Raw genomic sequence first — 23219 nt, 5'->3', positions numbered from 1 at the left:
ACGGTTTCACTGCACAGCAACGTCGACGTCGTCGTGCTATCTTGACGCACCTGCCATTTTGACGTTCCGAGATAAACGCGTTTTAATGTTTGACCTTGAATAAACAAAAACGAAAGCACGCAATGTAAACAATGACAAACACGTTTTGTTTGGCTGACCATTCTGTGCATTGTCCCGAAGTTTGGTTGAAGTTTGTTGCTGGAGTCCCGAGTTATAATTACAAATGTTTACGGTAGTCTAACTTGTACGTGCGTCAAACGCGTTCTGACCTGAAATCCCTTTGGCCAGTTATCGCACTTACATCAATTTTCAGGGAGTGACAAGATAGCACGACAAAATCGAAACTTCTTTCATATATAATGCGCCAACAATGCACGGAGTATTTTTTTTGGTTTTTATTGAATATCTCAGGATTGAAATCGCTGAGCAGCACAAAATGCACGTGCGACTAGTTAGCACGACGGCGATGAAGTGTTGTAAAGTTTTACGCGTTTTCCTCAGCGAACCTGCAAATATGTTGTGCACTTGTTCGTCTTCGCTGGTTGTGGCCCACATTCTGAGCATTGCTGAATATCTTTTTCGTTATCTTGCGAGCTTGCAACCGTAGGTTGTTTGGCCTAACTTTCTGCTTCTCATTTTAAAACTTAATTTAAATTTTAAACTAAAAGAAAAATAAAACTTAATTTAATGGAAAAATAAACCCTGGGATTGGATTCTACAAAGTTTCAGGCTTCTAAAACCAACTTCTTTTACAAACGTGTAAAATCCACATTTGACGCAAGTGAAGTATTAACTGTAATAAACCGAAAACAATGTAAATTTGGAAGCTGTCATTTTGGAAGGTTGAATATTACCTCTTTTATGATGTAATTTTACCTCAATTTAGACTGAATAAGTGGCATTACACCAGAAAACAGGTAAAAATACACATTTCAAGAGGTAAAATTACACCTTTTTCTGACATACAAGATGTACCTTTTCCCAAATGTAATATTACCATGATTCTTTTTTTTGTGTATCATGAGTTTTGAGGGGGTTAGTAAAGGGGTATGAGGTCAGGATTCACGAGTGGCAGTGATGTGACCATGAGCATTTTGTTTATCGGTTGAAAAATTGAAATCATAGGCAGCCGGCTACGGAAAGATAAATAATTGATTATTAAAAAAATCTTTCTAATCGAACGCGTGCCAACCGAGCAGTAGTGCTACACAGTAAAAAATAATGTAAATTGGTGGTGGCGCCTTAAGTTTTATTTTAGCAATCATCATGATTTCATTTGTGCATTTGTGATTGCTGTGTTTGTGGAAGTTCTGCGGAAGAAAGGTTTGGCCAGCTGACCAAAAAGGGAAAAATGTCTAAGATTAAATTTATTTTAAAAAGTCTTTAGGAAAACCTAATTCATTCTTAATCAGCGAAAACAATACCACTTTAGATAATTTGCAAACCCCCAGCTTAAAATGACTCAGCCAAAAAAACCAACAAAACTCCCCACCGACGGGTTCGTGATATAAAAGTGATACCTTCGAGTCGGCCCAATAACTACGCCACGGATGACGCAATAAAGTAATTTATTTAGCGGTGGTGGTGGGTGCACTTGGGAATTATATGTTTTGCTCGCGGAGAGAGCGACGAGAGCCTTCAGGCACACGCAACCATTTGGAATTTCTTTCGATTCTAGTGCCGAAACTGTCGTTTTACAATATGTTTCAAGTAGTCGCGCGATGACCGGCTAACGTAACTAATCGTAATCTTTTTTCTATGCCAGTCTTCTTTTTTTTGGGGGTTGGTGGCTTATCATGAAATTGGTCGTTGCCATGCCAAGGGTGACAACTCTTTTAGAATATTATTTAAATTTTCGGAACAAATTGTTATTCCTTATTTTGTAATGGATGTTTGAAGTTCCGTTTTGAATGCACAGTCCAGACAACATTAAAACACTGATTTAAGTGCTAAAAAGTTCAACTTTTCAACACCTGTATCGAAAAGAAACACTGTTCGAAATCATCATAAAAAATATGTATTAATTTTTTTTAACAATGTAGATTTTGAAGTAAGGAAAAATTCAATAAAAATTGAAATAAAAATTTAAAAAATAATATGATACGCAAGCTAGTAAAAATCGCAAATCTAAAGATTCTAAGAATTGTAGTACAGTTCGTTCTCCATTCTCCGAAGTCCACGCCAAAACTTGCGCTTCGGATAATCGAATCACGAAATTGTTATTTTATATTTTCAAAATTTAGGTCACTAACTCATGACTAAATCATGACTAAATCATGACTCGATGTAATCTACAATGGAGCAGTTCTCTCAGATTTCGGTAATTCGATTTTTTTTTGTATTTTTTAATCCGACTGAAACTTTTTTGGTGGCTTCGGTATGCCCAAAGAAGCCATTCTGCATCATTAGTTTGTCCATATAATTTTCCATACAAATTTCGCAGCTGTCCATATAAAAATGATGTATGAAAATTCAAAAATCTGTATCTTTTGAAGGAATTTTTTGATCGATTTGGTGTCTTCGGCAAAGTTGTAGGTATGGATACGGACTACACTGGAAAAAAATGATACACGGTAAAAACAATCGGTGATTTTTTTATTTAACTTTTTAGCACTAAAACTTGATTTGCAAAAAAAAAACACTATTTTTATTTTTTTTTATTTTTTGATATATTTTAGAGGACATAAAATGCCAACTTTTCAGAAATTTCCAGGTTGTGCAAAAAATCATTGACCGAGTTATGAATTTTTTAATCAATACTTATTTTTTAAAATCAAATTTGCAATCAAAAAGTACTTTAGTAAAATTTTGATAAAGTGCACCGTTTTCAGGTTAAATCCATATTTAGGTGACTTTTTTGAAAATAGTCGCAGTTTTTCATTTATTTTAAATAAGTGCACATGTTTGCACACTTTTGAAAATTTTTTTTTTGAAAAGCTGAGAAAATTCTCTATATTTTGCTTCTTCGGACTTTGTTGATACGATCTTTAGTTGCTGAGACATTGCAATGCAAAGGTTTAAAAACAGGAAAATTGATGTTTTCTAAGTCTCACTCAAACAACCCACCATTTTTTATTGTCGATATCTCAGCAAGTAATGGTCCGATTTTCAATATTAATTTATGAAACATTTGTGAAATTTTCCGATTTTTTCGAAAACATTATTTTCAAAATTTTCAAATCAAGACTAACATTTCAAAAGGGCCAAACATTCAATATTACGCCCTTTTATCCTAGTCCTATATAAGCCATTTTTGTGTATATGGAGCTATTGTACTCGAAAATGACATTTGAGAAGGGCGTAAATTATTTAGATATTTTTGTATTCTGTAATTTAAAAATGACTGTATCTCGAAGCCGTTGCATCGTACCAAAAAGTGGTCAAAGACAAACTTGTAGGAAATTGGACGGGCTTTCTGAGAAAAAAAATACACTGATAGAAAAATACACGCCACAATTTTTATGTTTAAAAGAAGTTATGATTTTTTTTTCATTCAAAAATTTTGAGGAAATAGCCTAAAATGTTGCAAAAAGACTCACGAAAAATGCAGGATGGTATGTCTTTCCTAAAAAAATCATTTACTAAAACTTTTTTTTAAGTGACCTAAACGTCTAAATTAAAAAAAAAAACGATAGTTGGGAATCGATTCTCCAGACAATTTTACATAAATGTCTTCATATTGACCATTGTCCTAAGTCCAATCCTTGCGAAGTTACAGCGGTTTTAAAAATAAAAATGTTGAAAAAACTGCTTTTTTGGTGGTTTTTGGCATTTTCTATATGACAGACTTGGTTTTTCAGTCTCGTAAATATTTTTACCGGAAAGCTCCTCCAATTTCCCATAAGTTTGCCTTTGACAGCTTTTCAATTTGACTCGTTTTAATATTTACGTAAGATGATTTACTATCCAGATTTCTACCACACTGAAAAAATATTCTGTTTTCAGTTATGAGCAATGTAATTAAGCTTATATATATAAGCCCATGCATCCGATTGAAAAGCTGTCAAAGGCAAACTTTTGGGAAATTTGACGAGCTTTCCGGAAAAATATTTTCGAAACTGAAAAATCAAGTCTGTCATTTAGAAAGAGCCAAAAACCACCAAAATAGTAGTTAATGCAACAAGTTGCAAAAAAAAAGATTTTTTCAGCACGAGTCGTACATTTATCCAACGAGGTTCATCGAGTTGGATAAATACGACGAGTGCTGAAAAAATCAAGTTTTGCAACGAGTTCCATACAACATTTTTTGCATTTCTGAAAAACACCCATTGAGTGAAATTATAAGTCGAATTTTCATGTATTTTGTCTATAAAACGTTTAAATCAAAAAAATGTTGAAAAGTGTTACTTTTCGAAACAAGTACTGAAAAGTTCAACTTTTCATAAAAACATAAAAATTGAAAAATCCCATAGAAGTGGCGTGTATTTTTTTTTCAGTTTATTTTTTGACCACTTTTTGGTACGATGCAACGGCTTCGAGATACAGTCATTTTTAAATTACAGAATACAAAAATATCTAAATAATTTACGCCCTTCTCAAATGTCATTTTCGAGTACAATTGGCTCCATATACACAAAAATGGCTTATATAGGCCTAGGATAACATGTCTACAAAGTTTCATTGTAATCGGAGAGGGTCGGGTACAAAAGTACCAGAAAAATACCTGATTTGAGCTGGAATTGCTCTTTAAGAATTTAAGAATTTAAGAATTTAAGAATTTAAGAATTTAAGAATTTAAGAATTTAAGAATTTAAGAATTTAAGAATTTAAGAATTTAAGAATTTAAGAATTTAAGAATTTAAGAATTTAAGAATTTAAGAATTTAAGAATTTAAGAATTTAAGAATTTAAGAATTTAAGAATTTAAGAATTTAAGAATTTAAGAATTTAAGAATTTAAGAATTTAAGAATTTAAGAATTTAAGAATTTAAGAATTTAAGAATTTAAGAATTTAAGAATTTAAGAATTTAAGAATTTAAGAATTTAAGAATTTAAGAATTTAAGAATTTAAGAATTTAAGAATTTAAGAATTTAAGAATTTAAGAATTTAAGAATTTAAGAATTTAAGAATTTAAGAATTTAAGAATTTAAGAATTTAAGAATTTAAGAATTTAAGAATTTAAGAATTTAAGAATTTAAGAATTTAAGAATTTAAGAATTTAAGAATTTAAGAATTTAAGAATTTAAGAATTTAAGAATTTAAGAATTTAAGAATTTAAAATTTAAGAATTTAAGAATTTAAGAATTTAAGAATTTAAGAATTTAAGAATTTAAGAATTTAAGAATTTAAGAATTTAAGAATTTAAGAATTTAAGAATTTAAGAATTTAAGAATTTAAGAATTTAAGAATTTAAGAATTTAAGAATTTAAGAATTTAAGAATTTAAGAATTTAAGAATTTAAGAATTTAAGAATTTAAGAATTTAAGAATTTAAGAATTTAAGAATTTAAGAATTTAAGAATTTAAGAATTTAAGAATTTAAGAATTTAAGAATTTAAGAATTTAAGAATTTAAGAATTTAAGAATTTAAGAATTTAAGAATTTAAGAATTTAAGAATTTAAGAATTTAAGAATTTAAGAATTTAAGAATTTAAGAATTTAAGAATTTAAGAATTTAAGAATTTAAGAATTTAAGAATTTAAGAATTTAAGAATTTAAGAATTTAAGAATTTAAGAATTTAAGAATTTAGGAATTTAAGAATTTAAGAATTTAAGAATTTAAGAATTTAAGAATTTAAGAATTTAAGAATTTAAGAATTTAAGAATTTAAGAATTTAAGAATTTAAGAATTTAAGAATTTAAGAATTTAAGAATTTAAGAATTTAAGAATTTAAGAATTTAAGAATTTAAGAATTTAAGAATTTAAGAATTTAAGAATTTAAGAATTTAAGAATTTAAGAATTTAAGAATTTAAGAATTTAAGAATTTAAGAATTTAAGAATTTAAGAATTTAAGAATTTAAATTTAAGAATTTAAGAATTTAAGAATTTAAGAATTTAAGAATTTAAGAATTTAAGAATTTAAGAATTTAAGAATTTAAGAATTTAAGAATTTAAGAATTTAAGAATTTAAGAATTTAAGAATTTAAGAATTTAAGAATTTAAGAATTTAAGAATTTAAGAATTTAAGAATTTAAGAATTTAAGAATTTAAGAATTTAGGAATTTAAGAATTTAAGAATTTAAGAATTTAAGAATTTAAGAATTTAAGAATTTAAGAATTTAAGAATTTAAGAATTTAAGAATTTAAGAATTTAAGAATTTAAGAATTTAAGAATTTAAGAATTTAAGAATTTAAGAATTTAAGAATTTAAGAATTTAAGAATTTAAGAATTTAAGAATTTAAGAATTTAAGAATTTAAGAATATAAGAATTTTAGAATTTTAGAATTTTAGAATTTTTTTTTTTAATTCTAAAATTTTAGAATTTTAGAATTTTAGAATTTTAGAATTTTAGAATTTTAGAATTTTAGAATTTTAGAATTTTAGAATTTAAGAATTTAAAAATTAAGAATTTTAGAATTTTGGAATTGAAGGATTTAAGAATTACAAAAAATAAGAATAAAAAAAATCAAAAATTTGAGAATTTCTGAATGTCAGTTTTTTTTCATTTTTTTTTTTGATATTCAGATTTTTGATTTTTTTTTGTATTAAAATTTTGGAATTTTGGAACTTCTTAATTAGAGTTTTAATTTTCTTGATTTTTATTGAAATGCACGGGCTCAAAACAAACTGTTAACTGATTCTTGAAAAATTCAATTCGAAAGTTTTTTTTCTGATTTTTTGTTGCGACGTTTTATTTTTTCTAACCGTTACTTTATCTAACTTAATCGAATAAAAAAACATCCTGGAAAGTATACTGCAAAAAAAAATGCACCCGAAAAAACTTTAAAATGTATGACAAACAGAGCGACCACAATCTACAAGGGGAGGAAGGAGGCGTGGACATACCGTCCAAATGCATCGATTCTTTGAAAATTTGAAGAAGCACAAAATGGGCTCATGTTTCCACCCTGATCCCGATTTTAGTGCGCTTTTTTCGCGCAAAAAAAAGTACGAAGTCTCCTTCACTTTAATCAGGACTTTGTGTAATCTCATTTCAAATTTATGTGAGCTTCTTGTGATGGTGGTTGATGGTTGATGGTGGGTATCAATAGCTTCTGCCTTCCTATTTGCCAGCCCGCAGGTCCTCTATTAATGATGGTAAAGAATAAGAAGAGGCAAACAGAAAGATAGCGAAATATCGAAACCCGATGAGACGCTGTGACGACCTACGCGAATAAGAATAGGTGTGAGTGTGATGAAAATTGGAGGGAAACCATATCGATAAAGTTCGACTTTTTTTTTCTCTTTTTCGTATTTGCTTGTATGCAAGACTTGTGTTCTTGTTGGCCCTCAAGTTGATCCGCTTGATTGACGGGATGAAGGGTGGGGGAAGGTTCGATGTTGTGAGATGACTCTTGCTAATAATTTCCCTTGTCCAGATTATGACAACTAATACCAAATCCCCCTTTTCTTTCCAGGTCCATTCTGCACAGCGGTTTCGTCGTTTATGCGATTAACCAACCCGACCGAGCATGTCATCCTGTTTAAAATCAAAACCACGGCGCCTAAAAAGTACTGCGTACGTCCCAACTGTGGCATTCTGGAACCGAAAGACACTATTGAAATTACCAGTAAGTAGTCTTTTGAAATACTGTCCCGAAATAGAATTTGACGAGTTGATTCTGTTTTGCAGTCGTGTTGCAGCCGTTCATCTTCGAGGCGGCCGAAAAGAACAAGCACAAGTTCATGGTGCAGTCGATGATCATGCCGGAGGGGGACGTCCAGATCGACAGCGTCTGGAAGGACTGCAACCCGCAGAACCTGATGGACTCGAAGCTGCGGTGCGTGTTCGAGCTGCCCGAGGAGAAAGAGATGACGCTGTCGGAGATGGCCGAGCTGGGCGGGGCGAACAAGCGGGAAGCCACAGGTAAGACGCTGGGTGTCTTTCGATGCTGGGTTGAAACTGAGGTCGAGAAGGTCCCGGATTAGACCTACCAAATTTGTTGATTTTCAAGTAGATTCATCCATCAGTTTCGGTAATTCGGAAAGTGGAACTACAAGTCTCTCAACTTCAACAACTTCTTCAAAACACGACATCAAGATTGTCTTCGGCGACTTAAACGCTCAAGCTGGTCAAGAGGAGACGAGCGCCCACCAGCAGACGAATGAGAGCGGCCTACGACTCATCGGTTTCGCCACCTCCCGAAACATGGCCTCCTCTACAAGTACACCTGGAGATCACACAGATCGACCATGTTCTCATCGATGGTCGGCACTTCTCGGGCAGAATCAACGTCAGAACCCATCGTGGCGCGGACAGCGTCTTAACAAATCGCTGTCTCGAGGTGAATTCCCAGACGCATGAAAGAGAACCTTGGTGATTCCCAACCGAAAGATTCCTAAATCGAAGAATCCGGAAGACCATAGACTTATCAACATGTTGCCACTGTACGAGAAGGCCATGGAGACAATCGTAAAGGAACATTTGACGGCGTTCATTGATCGGACTGGTGTGCTGCTGAAGGAACAATCGGAACCATAACTCCTGAAGAACCTGTTTGCCGATGACACAGTTTTGTTAGTGATTGGTGACAGCTTCGATGAGTGCTTTGACACCATGGACGAAGAGCTAGTAGGACTCACGGACTTGTTGAAATGGAAGAAGCTGCAGCTGAACATCGCGAGGACGAAGTTTACGATGGAGAAGATGTCCATGAGCATGACACTAGAAGTGCTGACGATCTCAGATTGCAGAGCTGGAAAAAGGCATGCACGAAGAACTCGCTTTTTTTTACAACGGATTTAAACTCTGCAACCAGCTTCCAGAGAATGCAAAGACGACAAGTAACATCATGCGAGTTTGAACGAAGCTGCAAGGAGTTTGTACGGCAACGGCCGTTGGAGTAGAGGTGACCCACGATGGTAGTGTGACGAAGAGCGCGTTATGAACGGTTGGTCATCTTCATTATCGGTACGCTTTCGCATGGAATCACTCCGGGAGCAGCATATGATAAACCTGATCAAAAGTAATGCGATTTTGGGTGCGGTTTAACCCCTTGTGCTCATATGCTTGTGGAATAGCAAATGGTTCCAGTACGCGGAAGTGGAGTAAGATTACCGGACACTCTCGAAACACTTACGAAGAATTATCGAAAGAAATCTGCTCGTAAACCTTCCACGCTACAAAGACTGTGTATGGGTAAGACGTGGGCCATCCAAGGAAAACAGTGAGAGAAGTTCATATCGACAAGCAGAAACACAATAGAGCGGCTGGTAAGGATGGTATCGGAGCCAAACTCATTAAGACTGGTCCAAATTCGGGCTTTTTCGGGGCTACCCCCTGAAATCAAAACACGACCCATCACTAGGCTAAATTCTAAATTTGAGCTCATTCTGACCACGGAAATCCAATCGCATGAAGTTTGTATGGGATTTTTTTTTTCAAAATGTATGGAGAAAAGCAACTGTTTCAGTTTTTTGCCTGTGGAGGGCGCAATAGTCGTCCAATCATTATCAATTCGCAGATGTAGGACCTTCATTAAATTTAGAACAATTTTCCCGAAGACACCATATTTTAAAGGTTTGTTGCTAAAAGTAATCAGCTTCCGAAAATAACCATTTTTGAGCCATTTTGGAATTTAGCCTAGTCAATCTTTGATTGCAGGGGGTAGCCCCGAGGAAGCCCGAATTTGGACCCGGTTTCGTGGAAGGAAAATCGACGACGGACCAAATCTTTTTGCTACGCCAAATCCTCCAAAAATGTCGCGAATACCAGATTCCGACACACACCACCTGTTCATTGATTTCAAAGCCTCATACGATCCGGTCGCTCGCGAAGAGCTATGTAAGATCATGCACGAGAATGGCTTTCCCGATCTCTGTTTCGACATGGACATGGTAGGCAGAACGTTCGAGGAGGTGCCTAGAAGTAACGCTGAATTGAGGCTGGAAGCGGAGAAGGTTGGATGTGGCGAAGACGAAGTATCTGCTGGCAGGAGGAACCGAGTCCCTTAGAGCAGTTCTCTCAGATCGTCGGTCATTCGATTTTTGCCTTCCTCACCTTACTGAGGAAAAGCTATAAAATCACTCGAAAAACGAAATTCTTAATTTGACCTCCTAGACCCACCTTCATGTATACTTATCGATTCAGAATGACATTCTGAGCAAATGTCTGTGTGTGTGGTGGGATGTTGATCACAAAAAATTGCACTGGATTATCTCGGCACTGGCTGAACCGATTTGGACTGTATTGGTCTCATTCGATCCGTCTTGGGGTCCCATAAGTCGCTATTAAAAATTATAAAGTTTAGTAAAGTACTTAAGTTATGCAAAAAAAAAAACAATTCTAACAAAAGTCCGGAAGATTGTAAAAAGGGTGGTTTTTGTAAGGAACCCCGTCATATGGTGCACATTTTTAGAAAGGTATTCGAAAGACCTTTTCAACAAGTTCAAAAGATTGAATATCTGACAACCCCATCAAAAGTTATGCGCACTTAAGTGTTTTGCATGCACTTTTTAGAGGCCGGATCTCATATATTTCGATGAAAACGTTGTTCGAATCTATCATGCGACCTGTCGATGGATAGGTGATCAAAAGACCTTTCCAACGAGTTGAAAAGATTAAAGATCTGACAACCCTATCAAAAATTATAAGCACAAGAAAAAGAAAAAAAGGAAGAATTTAATAATTAAAAAATTTAAAAATTTAACCTTCCTGGGGTGTAAAGAAAAACTTACGTTAAAGGTGTTAAGGGGTCTATAGAGCAATTCTCTACGAAATCGGTCTTTTTTCTTCAATTTTATTTTTTGTATTTTTTAATCCGACTGAAACTTTTTTGGTGCCTTCGGTATGCCCAAAGAAGCCATTTTGCATCATTAGTTTGTCCATATAATTTTCCAAACAAATTTCGCAGCTGTCCATACAAAAATGATGTATGAAAATTCAAAAATCTATATCTTTTGAAGGAATTTTTTGATCGATTTGGTGTCTTCGGCAAAGTTGTAGGTATGGATACGGACAACACTGGAAAAAAATGATACGCGGTAAAAAAAAATTGGTGATTTTTTTTATTTAACTTGTTATCACTAAAATTTGATTTGCAAAAAAACACTATTTTTATTTTTTTTTATTTTTTGATATGTTTTAGAGGACATAAAATGCCAACTTTTCAGAAATTTCCAGGTTGTCCAAAAAACATTGACCGAGTTATGAATTTTTTAATCAATACTGATTTTTTCAAAAAATCGAAATATTGGTCGCAAAATTTTTTCAACTTCATTTTTCGATGTAAAATCAAATTTGCAATCAAAAAGTACTTTAGTAAAATTTTGATAAAGTGCACCGTTTTTAAGTTAAATCCATATTTAGGTGAATTTTTTGAAAATAGTCGCAGTTTTTCATTTTTTTAAATTAGTGCACATGAGAAAATTCTCTATAATTTGCTTCTTCAGACTTTGTTGATACGACCTTTAGTTGCTGAAATATTGCATCGAAAAGGTTTAAAAACAGGAAAATTGATGTTTTCTAAGTCTCACCCAAACAGCCCACCATTTTTTAATGTCGATATCTCAGCAACTAATGGTCCGATTTTCAATGTTAATATATGAAACATATCAAAACATATAAAAAAATTAAAAAAATTAAAAATAGTGTATTTTTGCAAATCAAATTTTAGTGATAAAAAGTTAAATAAAAAAATCACCAAATTTTTTAACCGTGTATCATTTTTTTCCAGTGTAGTCCGTATCCATACCTACAACTTTGCCGAAGACACCAAATCGATCAAAAAATTCCTTCAAAAGATACAGATTTTTGAATTTTCATACATCATTTTTATATGGACAGCTGCGAAATTTGTATGGAAAATTATATGGACAAACTAATGATGCAAAATGGCTTCTTTGGGCATACCGAAGGTACCAAAAAAGTTTCAGTCGGATTAAAAAATACAAAAAAAAATCGAATGACCGAAATCCTAGAGAACTGTTCTATATGACCCCGGAATTGGGTCCTAAAATGAAGCTTAGATTGCTGATATTATTGTTAACAGCGATAAAGTTTATTTTTCTGAGTACAATGACACTTTGTACGACCACAAAGAGTTTAAAATGGATTTATAAATCAATTTTGAAAAATTAACCTCGCGGTCCTTTTTGACAGAAAAGCTCCTACTTGACAGCTCGTCCAGTTGATCCATCGATAAAATGTTGTCTAGTCAAAAAAATTTTTTGCATTAAAATGAAAAAAAGTGATCAGAAATGGTTTTTAATCGTGTTTTTTACCGTTGTACATAAAAATGGACATAGGGCTTTAGTACCCAATTGAAAACGCTGGCAAAAATCCATTTTGCAACCGATTTTCGTTCTTTTGTTGGACGCAAATGAAAGGTATGGATGTCTAGAAAGGCACCTGTGCTATGCGAACCTGATTTGGCCACTTTGGTTCCTGGGAATCGATTCTAAAGGAACAAATTTTCCAGCAAACCGGCTCTCCGGAGTTTTATTATATTTAGCTATGGATTAATGCATAATAAACTATATATAACATCTAAAAATACGAGTCCTACGTCCCGGAACAGGTTGCATGCCATTTGGCTCATATCTGGCCACTTCGGATCCGGTTGCGGATACCCTAGAAGTGGCCAAATGGTTTTTTTTTTTTGGGTTTAGAACCACTGCGACCATTGAGTTGATCTATTGCGGTAAATGGCTATTTTGGTAAAAGCCTATCGTGCGACATATCAAACTTCATGAAATTACAAGCCATGCACACTGCAACCAGCCAAAATCCAACTGGACCTTATCTGGCCACTCCGGAACCGGTTCCGGATACCCTGGAAGTGGCCAAATGGATAATTTGGTAAAAGCCTATCGTGCGGCATATCAAACTTCATGGAATTACAAGCCACGCACACTGGAACCAGCAAAATGCCAAATGGACCATATCTGGCCACTCCGGAACCGGTTCCAGATACCCTGGAAGAGGCCAGATTGCTATTTTGGTAAAAACCTATCGTGCGACATATCAAACGTCATGGAATTACAAGCCATGTACACTGCACAGTGGTCCAGATCACAAAATTAAGTGGAAAATGGATTTTCCGAAAAATGGTTAAGTTTTGGAGCTTTGGTGTCTTCAGAAGAGTTGTTGCATATGGAAAGGCGCAACTTTTGGTTTGGTTGAAAATTAGGGTGGTTCACGATTAGGGTGATTTTGGAAATCTAACTTTACAGGAATATTTTTGGGAATTTTTTTCGTCTTCTAGAAAGTTGACGGGCTTGCCAATCCAAGCAACTTTGTCGAAGACACCAAAATTTTATCTCGTAATCTACGCCTTCTACGACCAAATTTATAGAAAGCATCTGAGCAAACCTTCAAAAATCAGTTTTTTTAACCTGGCAATTCAGGGTTTAGTTTTAGAGAAAAGTGGTATTCGGGGCACTTTTAGAGCTCTAAAAAACAAACATTTTTATTATCCAACAAGTCAATTTGGACTTAAGGGTCAAAAGTTACAGCGATTTTAAGGTAAAAAAGATGCAAATTTAAAACTTAAATATCTCGAAATGGCGCAAGCCAAATTTTAAGCACTAGGTTGCATTTGAAAGAGGAGATCTAGCACTACAAACGCTGAAAAAATCTCAGGGGTGTTTTTCTTTAAACTCGAGATATCTTCATTTGAAAAAGTCTAATTTTCAAGGGAAATCCTTATGGGACCATCCTAACGAATTTCGAAAATTGTCCAAATATTTGTTTTTCCATGTAATTTTGCCCGCTGAATCTGAATCTGCCCTCAGAATTGACCCAAAGTGTCGAAAAATCGATTTTTGGTCATATTTTGGGTTTAAATGATAATTTTACGTGGAAACACAAAATATGACCAAAAATCGATTTTTCGACACTTTGGGTCAATTCTGAGGGCAGATTCAGATTCAGCGGGCAAAATTACATGGAAAAACAAATATTTGGACAATTTTCGAAATTCGTTAGGGTGGTCCCATAAGGATTTCCCTTGAAAATTAGACTTTTTCAAATGAAGATATCTCGAGTTTAAAGAAAAACACCCCTGAGATTTTTTCAGCGTTTGTAGTGCTAGATCTCCTCTTTCAAATGCAACCTAGTGCTTAAAATTTGGCTTGCGCCATTTCGAGATATTTAAGTTTTAAATTTGCATCTTTTTTACCTTAAAATCGCTGTAACTTTTGACCCTTAAGTCCAAATTGACTTGTTGGATAATAAAAATGTTTGTTTTTTAGAGCTCTAAAAGTGCCCCGAATACCACTTTTCTCTAAAACTAAACCCTGAATTGCCAGGTTAAAAAAACTGATTTTTGAAGGTTTGCTCAGATGCTTTCTATAAATTTGGTCGTAGAAGGCGTAGATTACGAGATAAAATTTTGGTGTCTTCGACAAAGTTGCTTGGATTGGCAAGCCCGTCAACTTTCTAGAAGACGAAAAAAATTCCCAAAAATATTCCTGTAAAGTTAGATTTCCAAAATCACCCTAATCGTGAACCACCCTAATTTTCAACCAAACCAAAAGTTGCGCCTTTCCATATGCAACAACTCTTCTGAAGACACCAAAGCTCCAAAACTTAACCATTTTTCGGAAAATACATTTTCCACTTAATTTTGCGATCTGGACCACTGTGCACTGAAACCAACAAAAAGCCAACTGGATTGCAGATTTTGTCGCACGATAGGCTTTTACAAAAATATCAATCTCTCCACTTCCAGGATATCCGGAACTGGTTTTGGAGTGGCCAGATATGGTCCAGTTGGCTTTTTGCTGGTTGCAGTGTGCATGGCTTGTAATTTAATGAAGTTTGATATGTCGCACGATAGGCTTTTACCAAATTATCCATTTGGCCACTTCCAGGGCATCCGGAACCGGTTCCGGAGTGGCCAAATATGGTCCAATTGGCTTTTCGCTGGTTCCAGTGTGCATGGCTTGTAATTCCATAATTTAAGAATTTATGAATATAAGAATTTAAGAATTTGATTTTCTATTATTTTCTACTCCCTGATTTTTTGGCATATTTTTTGAGGGTGCAGTTAAAATTTCTATAGCCTTTTTATTTTTTTAAATCGATCATGAATTGCAGAAGGCGATACATTTGTGTTTTTTAAGATTATAATGTGGAATTGTCTCAGATTAGGTTTTAATTTGTCGGTTTCTCAGTAAAGCGGTGCGCTAGTTTTCAAAAAATTACTTTTTTTGAAACAATTGTATTTTTTTGGCTAAAATTGGTATAGAACGGTTAACGGCTAACAAATGTATTTGAAATCATTTCTAAAATTACCCAAAACTTATCGAATTTATAAGCATTTTTGTAAATGTAAAGCAGTCAACAAATGACCATTTTGAAAAGTGTTTCAGTTTATATTCGCTAAATCCTGATCTACAATGGCAAATTGCAGAATTTTGCTTTTGAAAACTTGATGATTGTTTTCGCAAGAGTTTGCGTAAGTTTGATTGTAGATGAAGTGTTTTGGAAAAAGTACAATGGATTTGTTTTTGGGACAACATGCACAGATAGAAATCTTATGAGCAAATCCTTACAATCACTCACCGATGCCTTCGTGCTCTTGTACTAAAAGAGCATCATTACCGGTGCGTTGCGGAAATTGTTGCTATTTTATTAACCCGTAACGCTTCTATTTTAGTTTAGTCACCCGGTCCCACACCGGTCGTTGCTAAATTGGGTTAGCAATTTACTACCCGGCAACCTTACCGGTGGCTGCTGTATGGCAGTTTCATGAAAATGATTCGAAATCATTGTTTGAAGATAACATAAAAGCTTTCACACATTAAATTATATGTTTTTATTGAAACAAAAAAAAACCATACTACAAAAACAGAAGGCGCCTTCCAGAACCACTTTGGATGCTTGTTGGCCAAATGGCCAGTCAACATGGAATCGGAATACCAGAAAAAGGGCCAACTTGATTATTTTTATGAAAACTTGTCATGTTGGATATTAAACTTTATGGAATTGAAAGATATGTAAATCTACGGTCATTCAGATGTTTGCTGACCCATTCTGGCCAATCTGGAACCGGTTACCGATGGCCCCTTGGGGACACTTTCGGAACATGAGAGAAACCCTATAATCCGACATTTCAAACTTCATGAAATTGAAAGATATGTCAATCTACGGTCATGCCGTTGTTCACTGACCCATTCTGGCCAATCTGGAACAGGTTACCGATGGCCCCTTGGGGACACTTCCGGAATATGAGAGAAATCCTATCATCCGACATATCAAACTTCATGAAATTGATAGTTATGTCAATCTACGGTCATGCCGTTGTTCACTAATCCATTCTGTCCATTCTGGAACCGGTTACCGGTGGCCTCTTGGGGACACTTCCAGAATATGAGAGAAATCCTATTATCCGACATATCATATTTTTTGGGAGAGATAGGGAAGAAGAAGAAAAAAGAAGAAAGCGGCATGACCGTAGATTGACATATCTTTCAATTTCATGAAGTTTGATACGTCGGATAATAGGATTTCTCTCATATTCTGGAAGTTTCCCAAAGGGGCCACTGGTAACCGGTTCAGGATTGGCCAAGATTGGTCAGCGATTAACGGCATGACCAAAGATTGGCATATCTATCAATTTCATGAAGTTTGATATGTCGGATAGTGGGGTTTCTCTCATATTCCGAGAGTGTCCCCAAGGGGCCACCGGTAACCGGTTACAGAATGGCCAGAATGGGTCAGCGAACAACAGCACGACCGTAAATTGACATATCTTTCAATTTCATAAAGTTTGATATGTCGATGTTTATTGACATATCTATCAATTTCATGAAGTTTGATATGTTAGATGATAGGGTTTCTCTCATATTCCGGAAGTATCCCCAAGGGGCCACCGGGAACCGGTTCCAAAATGGCCAGAATGGGTTAGCGAACAACGACATGACCGTAGATTGACATATCTATCAATTTCATGAAGTTTGATATGTCGGATGATAGGGTTTCTCTCATATTCCGGAAGTGTCCCCAAGGGGCCACCGGTAAACGGTTCCAGATTGGCCAGGATGGCTCAGCTAATAACGGCATTACCAAAGATGGACAAATCTTTCAATTTCATGGAGTTTGAAGTGCAACATGATGGGTTTTCACCAAAAAAGTCAAGTTAGTCGTTCATCGGGTACCCGGGAACCGGTTCCAGGTTACCCGGAAGTGGCCACTAACACTCCAGAGTGGTTCTGGCAATCGTGTATTGTATTTTTAGTAAGTTTTATGGATCAATTTCAACTATTGTGAGAGTATTTGTATAACATATATGTGTAAAACATTAAAACATGAACTTTTCGGATGTTCCGGATTTCCAGAACCGGTAGGTCACCTGGCCCTGATATTAATATTTGTGGTCAAAGTACAGGTAAATATCTGTCTAATGCAACCCGGAGCATCCTGATTGGTTGAAATTTGCCTGAGATACAGGTCGTCAAAGTTGGGGTCTCAAAAAGGTCTTTTTTCGGATGTAGCCGATTCCCGTGGCCACCGGTATCCAAATCCGGTTTTCCATGTCGGTTTCGAAAAGGGGACGTCCTAAGCTTTCATTTGTGACCAAAAGAACCGGAATCGGTCAAAAACTGGATTTATGACGATTTTTTAAAGTTTGGGGTCGAAAAGAACCCCAATACCTTATGTGGGAACCAGCAAAAACTTTCAGAAAGCCTAGAAGCATCCTCTCTGATGTAAAGGGAACTCCTTCCGGATGTTTTTGCCGGCTCTGACTGTCGGAAGTCCAAACAGCATCCTCCCTCTTGCGCAGGGAACTCTTTCCGGATGGTTACGAAACCAGCAAACATCATCCGGAAGGAGTTCCCTGCGCATGAGATGATGCTGCCGGATTTTTTTTTGCCAGCTCCGTGACCATCCGGAAGGAGTTCCCTGCACAAGAAGAAGGACGCTGTTTGGCCTTCCGAGTATTCAGAAAAATGGGAAAACCATTCTCATGAGCAGTCAATCCTTCAGTAGCCGGTTCCGTGGCCAGTAAACCAGGAATCCAGGCCATTTTTCACGATACTTACCGGATTTTCTATTGCCGCAATCCATCTCCTTCTTAATTTTTGCGCGCTTTGGTCTCTTCGACCGACAAAAGACGAAAAAAACACATAAACAACATTCGAACATAAAAACTGAACAAACTGTGTTTTGAACTTTGACAGTTCCAAGTTTTATTTGCGTTGCTAGCGCGTTGCTAGATTTGGTAACTCGCTCCCAACCGACGCGTTACGTTTTAGTTTAGCAATCCCTGTTAGACTGAAGTCCCGCGGTCGTGCGATTCGAAGCGTTATCTGCTCGAAGTCGATTGAGTCCTGCCATTTTCGAGCGTTTGTCGTGCGTTTTGATCGAATGTCAGAGAGGTGACATCTAGTGCGTGCAAAATTCTCAGCAGGCGTTGAAAAAAATAATGACAGATACGTTTTTATTGCGGATTCCAAGTCCAGTGAAAAATGGTGAATTGTACGTTGTGAAAAAGTTACAAAGTGAAAATTGTGTCCACAATCAGGAGCATGGCGGGACTTACCAGACATATAAATGAAAGAGGTACATTCCGATTATGCCTTTCATGCCACTTCAGTAAAATGAACCTGTTTCAGATAAAAATGAAAAATGCTGGCTCTGCCGCATGGGATCAACAACGGCCGCTGAGAACGAACCAAAGACGAGTTGCGAGCCCGGCAAGTGAACACCAAGAAACACAAAAGCCACCCCTGCTGAAATATTTTGGGATTGGCCAAATCAAATCTTATTAGAAAACTACTAAATGTGAACAACAATTGTTTAAACCTTGACAAGGATAATAAACAGTACGAGTTTGCTAATGGAATTTCTTTTAGTTGCATCAAATCAACCAAAAAATCCGAAACGAGAGCACCCGATAGTGGCAGGACAATCTAAACAACAAAGGCGCCCGAAAACGGCCCGACAACGGCCCGTCAACGTCGATTTTCTCAAACGTCGATTTCGACGATCGTCGGACAAAGTGTTGCATATACGCACGAAAAGGGCCCGAATTCCGTCGGACAAACCGTCGGAATTCGGTCCGTTTTGTCGAGCCGTCCGGCGGTTTTCGGGCCGTTGTCGGCCCGGTCCGTCTGTCAGGGTACTAACACGCGTTACAAAACCCTAAAACCGGCCTAATACTCACGCTGGTAAGGTTGCTCTAAGCTTACTGATTTTCCTAGAGAGCACTGTGTGGTATAGAAAAAATGTTGTCGATTTAGGAAAAAAAATGCATCTAAATCCAGAAAATTGTGAACACAAGATTTTCAAATTTCTACTAACACCATCCCTCTTTTAACCTTCGCTTCCAGACCCAGCCGTCCCCGACGACACACCAAAGAAAAACGTCTCCGGCGGCGGTGGCGGTTCCAACACATCCGACCAGTTGCTGCAGTCTAGCGGGGAAAAGGACAAATCATCCGGTGGAGGCGGCGCCGGCGGCATCGTGGAAGGAGGACCGTCTGATGCGCGGAAGATGCTCGAGGAGGCCGCCACCAACCTGCGCCACGAGAATCTGATCTTGAAGGTGGGTGGAACCTCGAATCGATCGATTGCGGTGTGGTGTGGAGTTTAATTTTGGTTTTTTTTTTCGCCGCACAGGAATCGCTTCTTCGCTTGCAGCTGGAGAAGGAAAACATCCGAAAGGAGTTTGCGGCGGAGTCCAAGTCGGCGTCGTCGCCCGGCGGAGCGTCGTCCGGCGAGTACGCGAACGTGTACAGACCGCCGGCGCTCGCCCAGCAGCAGCAGATCCCGATCATGTACGTCGCGGCGGCGATCGCGCTCGCCATCTTTGGCTTCATCCTGGGCAAGTTTGTGCTCTGAACGCTCGACGACGGCAATGGCGGCACCGGTGGCGGCAGCAACAATAGCAGCGGCGGCAATGATAATAAGCTCTAAACACACACACACAGACAGACAGACACACTTTAGACCGACCGACAAACAGCGGAAGCTGCTTTACGTTGACGTACTGTTTCAATCTGCATGGAGAAAGATGAAAAAAAACGAGGTTAAATTTTACAAACTAAGACGTGGTGGGGTGCGCGGTGGGGAGAATTCAAGGGACAAACACACACACACACACATTTTACTAATTAAACAAAAAAGAACATGTTAAAACTGAAGAATACCAATAAATAAGCTCTGTATGGTTCATAAACAAAAGAAGCAAACACAAAATATATACAAAAAAAAAAAACAATTGAGAATCAGTGTCACTCTCGGTGAAGAAACTCACAAACTCACTTTCGTGGAAGAAATAAAAATCATTGGAAAATAAACCTAGCATTCAAACTATTGGAGAAAAGAATCTGCTCTGGCAGCAGATTCCACGAAGCGAAGCCCACAAACAACATCAACAACAGTTGTTGCTAAAGAAAAACAAAAAAAACAAGAAGAAAGCAAAATTGTATTTATCCTAAGAACAACAAACAACCTAGAATTATGTTCGCTAGCGAGAGAGAGAGAGTGGAGAGGCAGGACGGAAGCGCATGATGTTACAGGAAATGAACAATTATTAGTTATCAATCTTCTTCTTGTTGCTGGTTCTAGTGAAAAACTGAAAGAGAGAAAAAAAAGTAAAAATAATACGCGAGACAGAGAGCAATCTTTCTTTACCATTAAATTCATTTTTAAAATGCCTAGCAAAAAGAGTAAAAAAAACTAATTCAAACACACGCAGTACGAAAATAAGGGGAAAAACCAAGTAAACTGTCGCTCGTAGAGGAATAGATTATTATTATTAACAAAAAAAATATATATATAATTCAACAAACACACACACACACACACACACTCGTAAGAATTCAATAACAAAAGAAAAATTGAGGCCCTCTCGAAACCAGGACGCGAAGAGTGGCGGTCGCGGCAGCGACCAGCAAAAATCAACCACACAGATTATTGAGAAAACAGAAAAGTAAACAACAAAAAAAAAATCAAGATTCATGTTCGATTGTGTCCCGTAGCAAGAGAGGAGGAAGAGAAACAGAAAGGGAGAGCAAATCCTAGCGAATAAGCATTAAACCGTAGAACAATGAATAAAGCAAACAAAACAAAAACAAAAAAGTACCCGTATTTGTTATGTTTATAGTTTTGACTAAAAAAAAGGTAAAAAGAACGCAAAATAGAGAAGCGAAAGAGAAATAAGTTCCCCCCGGAATGTTCCTTCCAGTTCGGTTCCGGAACGAAAGCATCATTAACAAACAATAACTATTGCTAACACATTCTTACACATTTGTTCTAAATTGTCTTGATCAAATTGCGATTTTGGGTTGAAGAAAACACGCGAAACCATGTTTGAAAAAAGAGCAACATTTTAACAATTTTCTCAAATTTCAAACGTAAAAAACCGCTTTGCGCAACTAGGAAAAAAAATGGAATTCAATCACTCAAAATTTGTAATTGTTTCGTAGAAAAAAAATCGATTGAAAATTCAACAAATTATATTTCTACCCACCACTTCTGCTAGTTATTTTCTTCTTATTTCCCCCCTCTCTTAGAAGATGTGTTACAAACAACAAACTAAAAAACCAGCGAAAAAATATGGTGTAGGTGTGCTGCTTAACGAAAACAAAATAATGAATGCAAACGAAGATTTTTCTTTCGGTTCTTCTCGGTTTCGGTTGTTGGAGCTTTCTCTTGTAGACTTGTAATATCGTAACGTGCATTGCAAACCTAACCCTACACTAACAGAAAAAAAAAACAAACAAAACATGCTGACACACACACACACACACATGCGTACATAGGACACAACCAGTGGTTATTTTGTTTTCTTTTTATCTCGTAAATAAATTATTATTTCCAACTCATACGGAAAAACGTGTTTTTTTACCGTTCCGGTGGTTAATCACGCCCGAAAGTGTCGTCCGTAAATAAGTTCCTCTTCTTTGGTGCGTTTTTTTTTTTATTTTTTCAACTGAAACTTCCAAACAACACGAACTTCTCACCAATTTGCGTCAAACTTTGTTCTAAGAAATTATTCTGTGGTTCCCGATCACGAATCCGAGGCCCATTCTTCGATATCTCGTGACGGAGTGGCATTTATTTTTTCCGACATTCAAAAAAAAAAAAGGCGTGGTCTTGGATAATTTGCGGTCTTTTTTTACTTCCCCGTCCAACGGAAGGCGTGATCAGACAAATCTCGTCTCGAAAAATGCCTCGACTGGGATCGTACCCTGGTCAACTGGGGTGAGAGGCAACCTCGCTTACCCCTACACCATCGGTTCTTGCTTTTATATTAGTTTTAAGTTTGCATCTAAAAACACTTTACACAAGTTGGTAGCATTTCTGAGTGTCAATAATTTTAAAGGGAATTTTGGCGAAGAATTCAAGAATGTACGAAAAATCCTGCTTCCGGACAACATTAATTATGATTTTGATTTTTATGCTATAATTGTGATTAAAATTTGTATTTCCTACATGATAGATAGGATTGATTCCAGATTAGGCCGTCCCAAAAAAAAAAAAAAAAATGAAAAGTTGTCAAATCTTTGGTGCTCACCCCTAGAATGATAGATTAGGATGTCAGGAACAATGTTTTCATACAACAAAAAATTCCCAAAAATGGTTTACAACTCGCGCGCGGAGCTTGAATGAAAAAAGTGCATTTTTCGAGTATTTTTCAGAAATGCGAGTAACAATCATACTAAAGTCATTCAAATTTGGTCGCCTTGGGCTTCAAGTTATACAGTAGTTGTTCGGTAACTGGGCTGAGAACGTAGCCCAGTCACCGAATGTTGCTCGTTAACTGGGCTGAACAGAAAATAACGAGGGGACCACCGATGCATAATATTTTCCAGATGAAATATAAAAATAAAAGTTACTCAAATTTATTTACAATGCTTACTTTTCATTTTTCTTTAATTGTAACTTGAAATGGAACAAAAGTTTGAAAAAAGTTTTTTTTATTTATTGAATATGATTTTTGTATCCATTAACCCCTCGGTCATTTTGGTTTGTTTTGGTTTTTTGACGTTTGTCTGCTTTTTAACTGGGCTACGGCCCAGTTATCGAGCGCCCAGTTAAAAAGCAGCCCAGTTAAACAACGCCCAGTTACCGAACAACTACTGTAGTTTAATGTCCCCTGAACAAATTCCTGTACAGACATAGTCCATCAAAGCTTGTGTTTGGGCATGGCATGGCGTTTTAGG

The 23219-nt window shown here is 36.3% G+C and overlaps 1 protein-coding gene across 1 annotated transcript in view; it reads left to right on the top strand.

The window, feature by feature from the left end:
* LOC6054308 (vesicle-associated membrane protein/synaptobrevin-binding protein) overlaps positions 1–21888 on the top strand; it is a 29271-nt gene extending 7383 nt beyond the window's left edge. The window contains exons 2-5 of the mRNA XM_038256628.1: positions 7520–7672; positions 7735–7968; positions 19380–19594; positions 19669–21888. Of these exons, the coding sequence (XP_038112556.1) occupies positions 7520–7672; positions 7735–7968; positions 19380–19594; positions 19669–19890 (824 nt within the window). The 3' untranslated portion in view covers positions 19891–21888. The remainder of the gene's footprint in view (positions 1–7519; positions 7673–7734; positions 7969–19379; positions 19595–19668) is intronic.
* The last annotated feature ends 1331 nt before the right edge of the window (positions 21889–23219 follow it).

Source organism: Culex quinquefasciatus, chromosome 1 (assembly GCF_015732765.1).
Source record: "Culex quinquefasciatus strain JHB chromosome 1, VPISU_Cqui_1.0_pri_paternal, whole genome shotgun sequence".
Taxonomy (NCBI): Eukaryota; Metazoa; Arthropoda; class Insecta; order Diptera; family Culicidae; genus Culex; species Culex quinquefasciatus.
The sequence above is the reverse complement of the archived record's forward strand: the minus strand, read 5'-3'. Positions and strand labels throughout refer to the sequence as shown.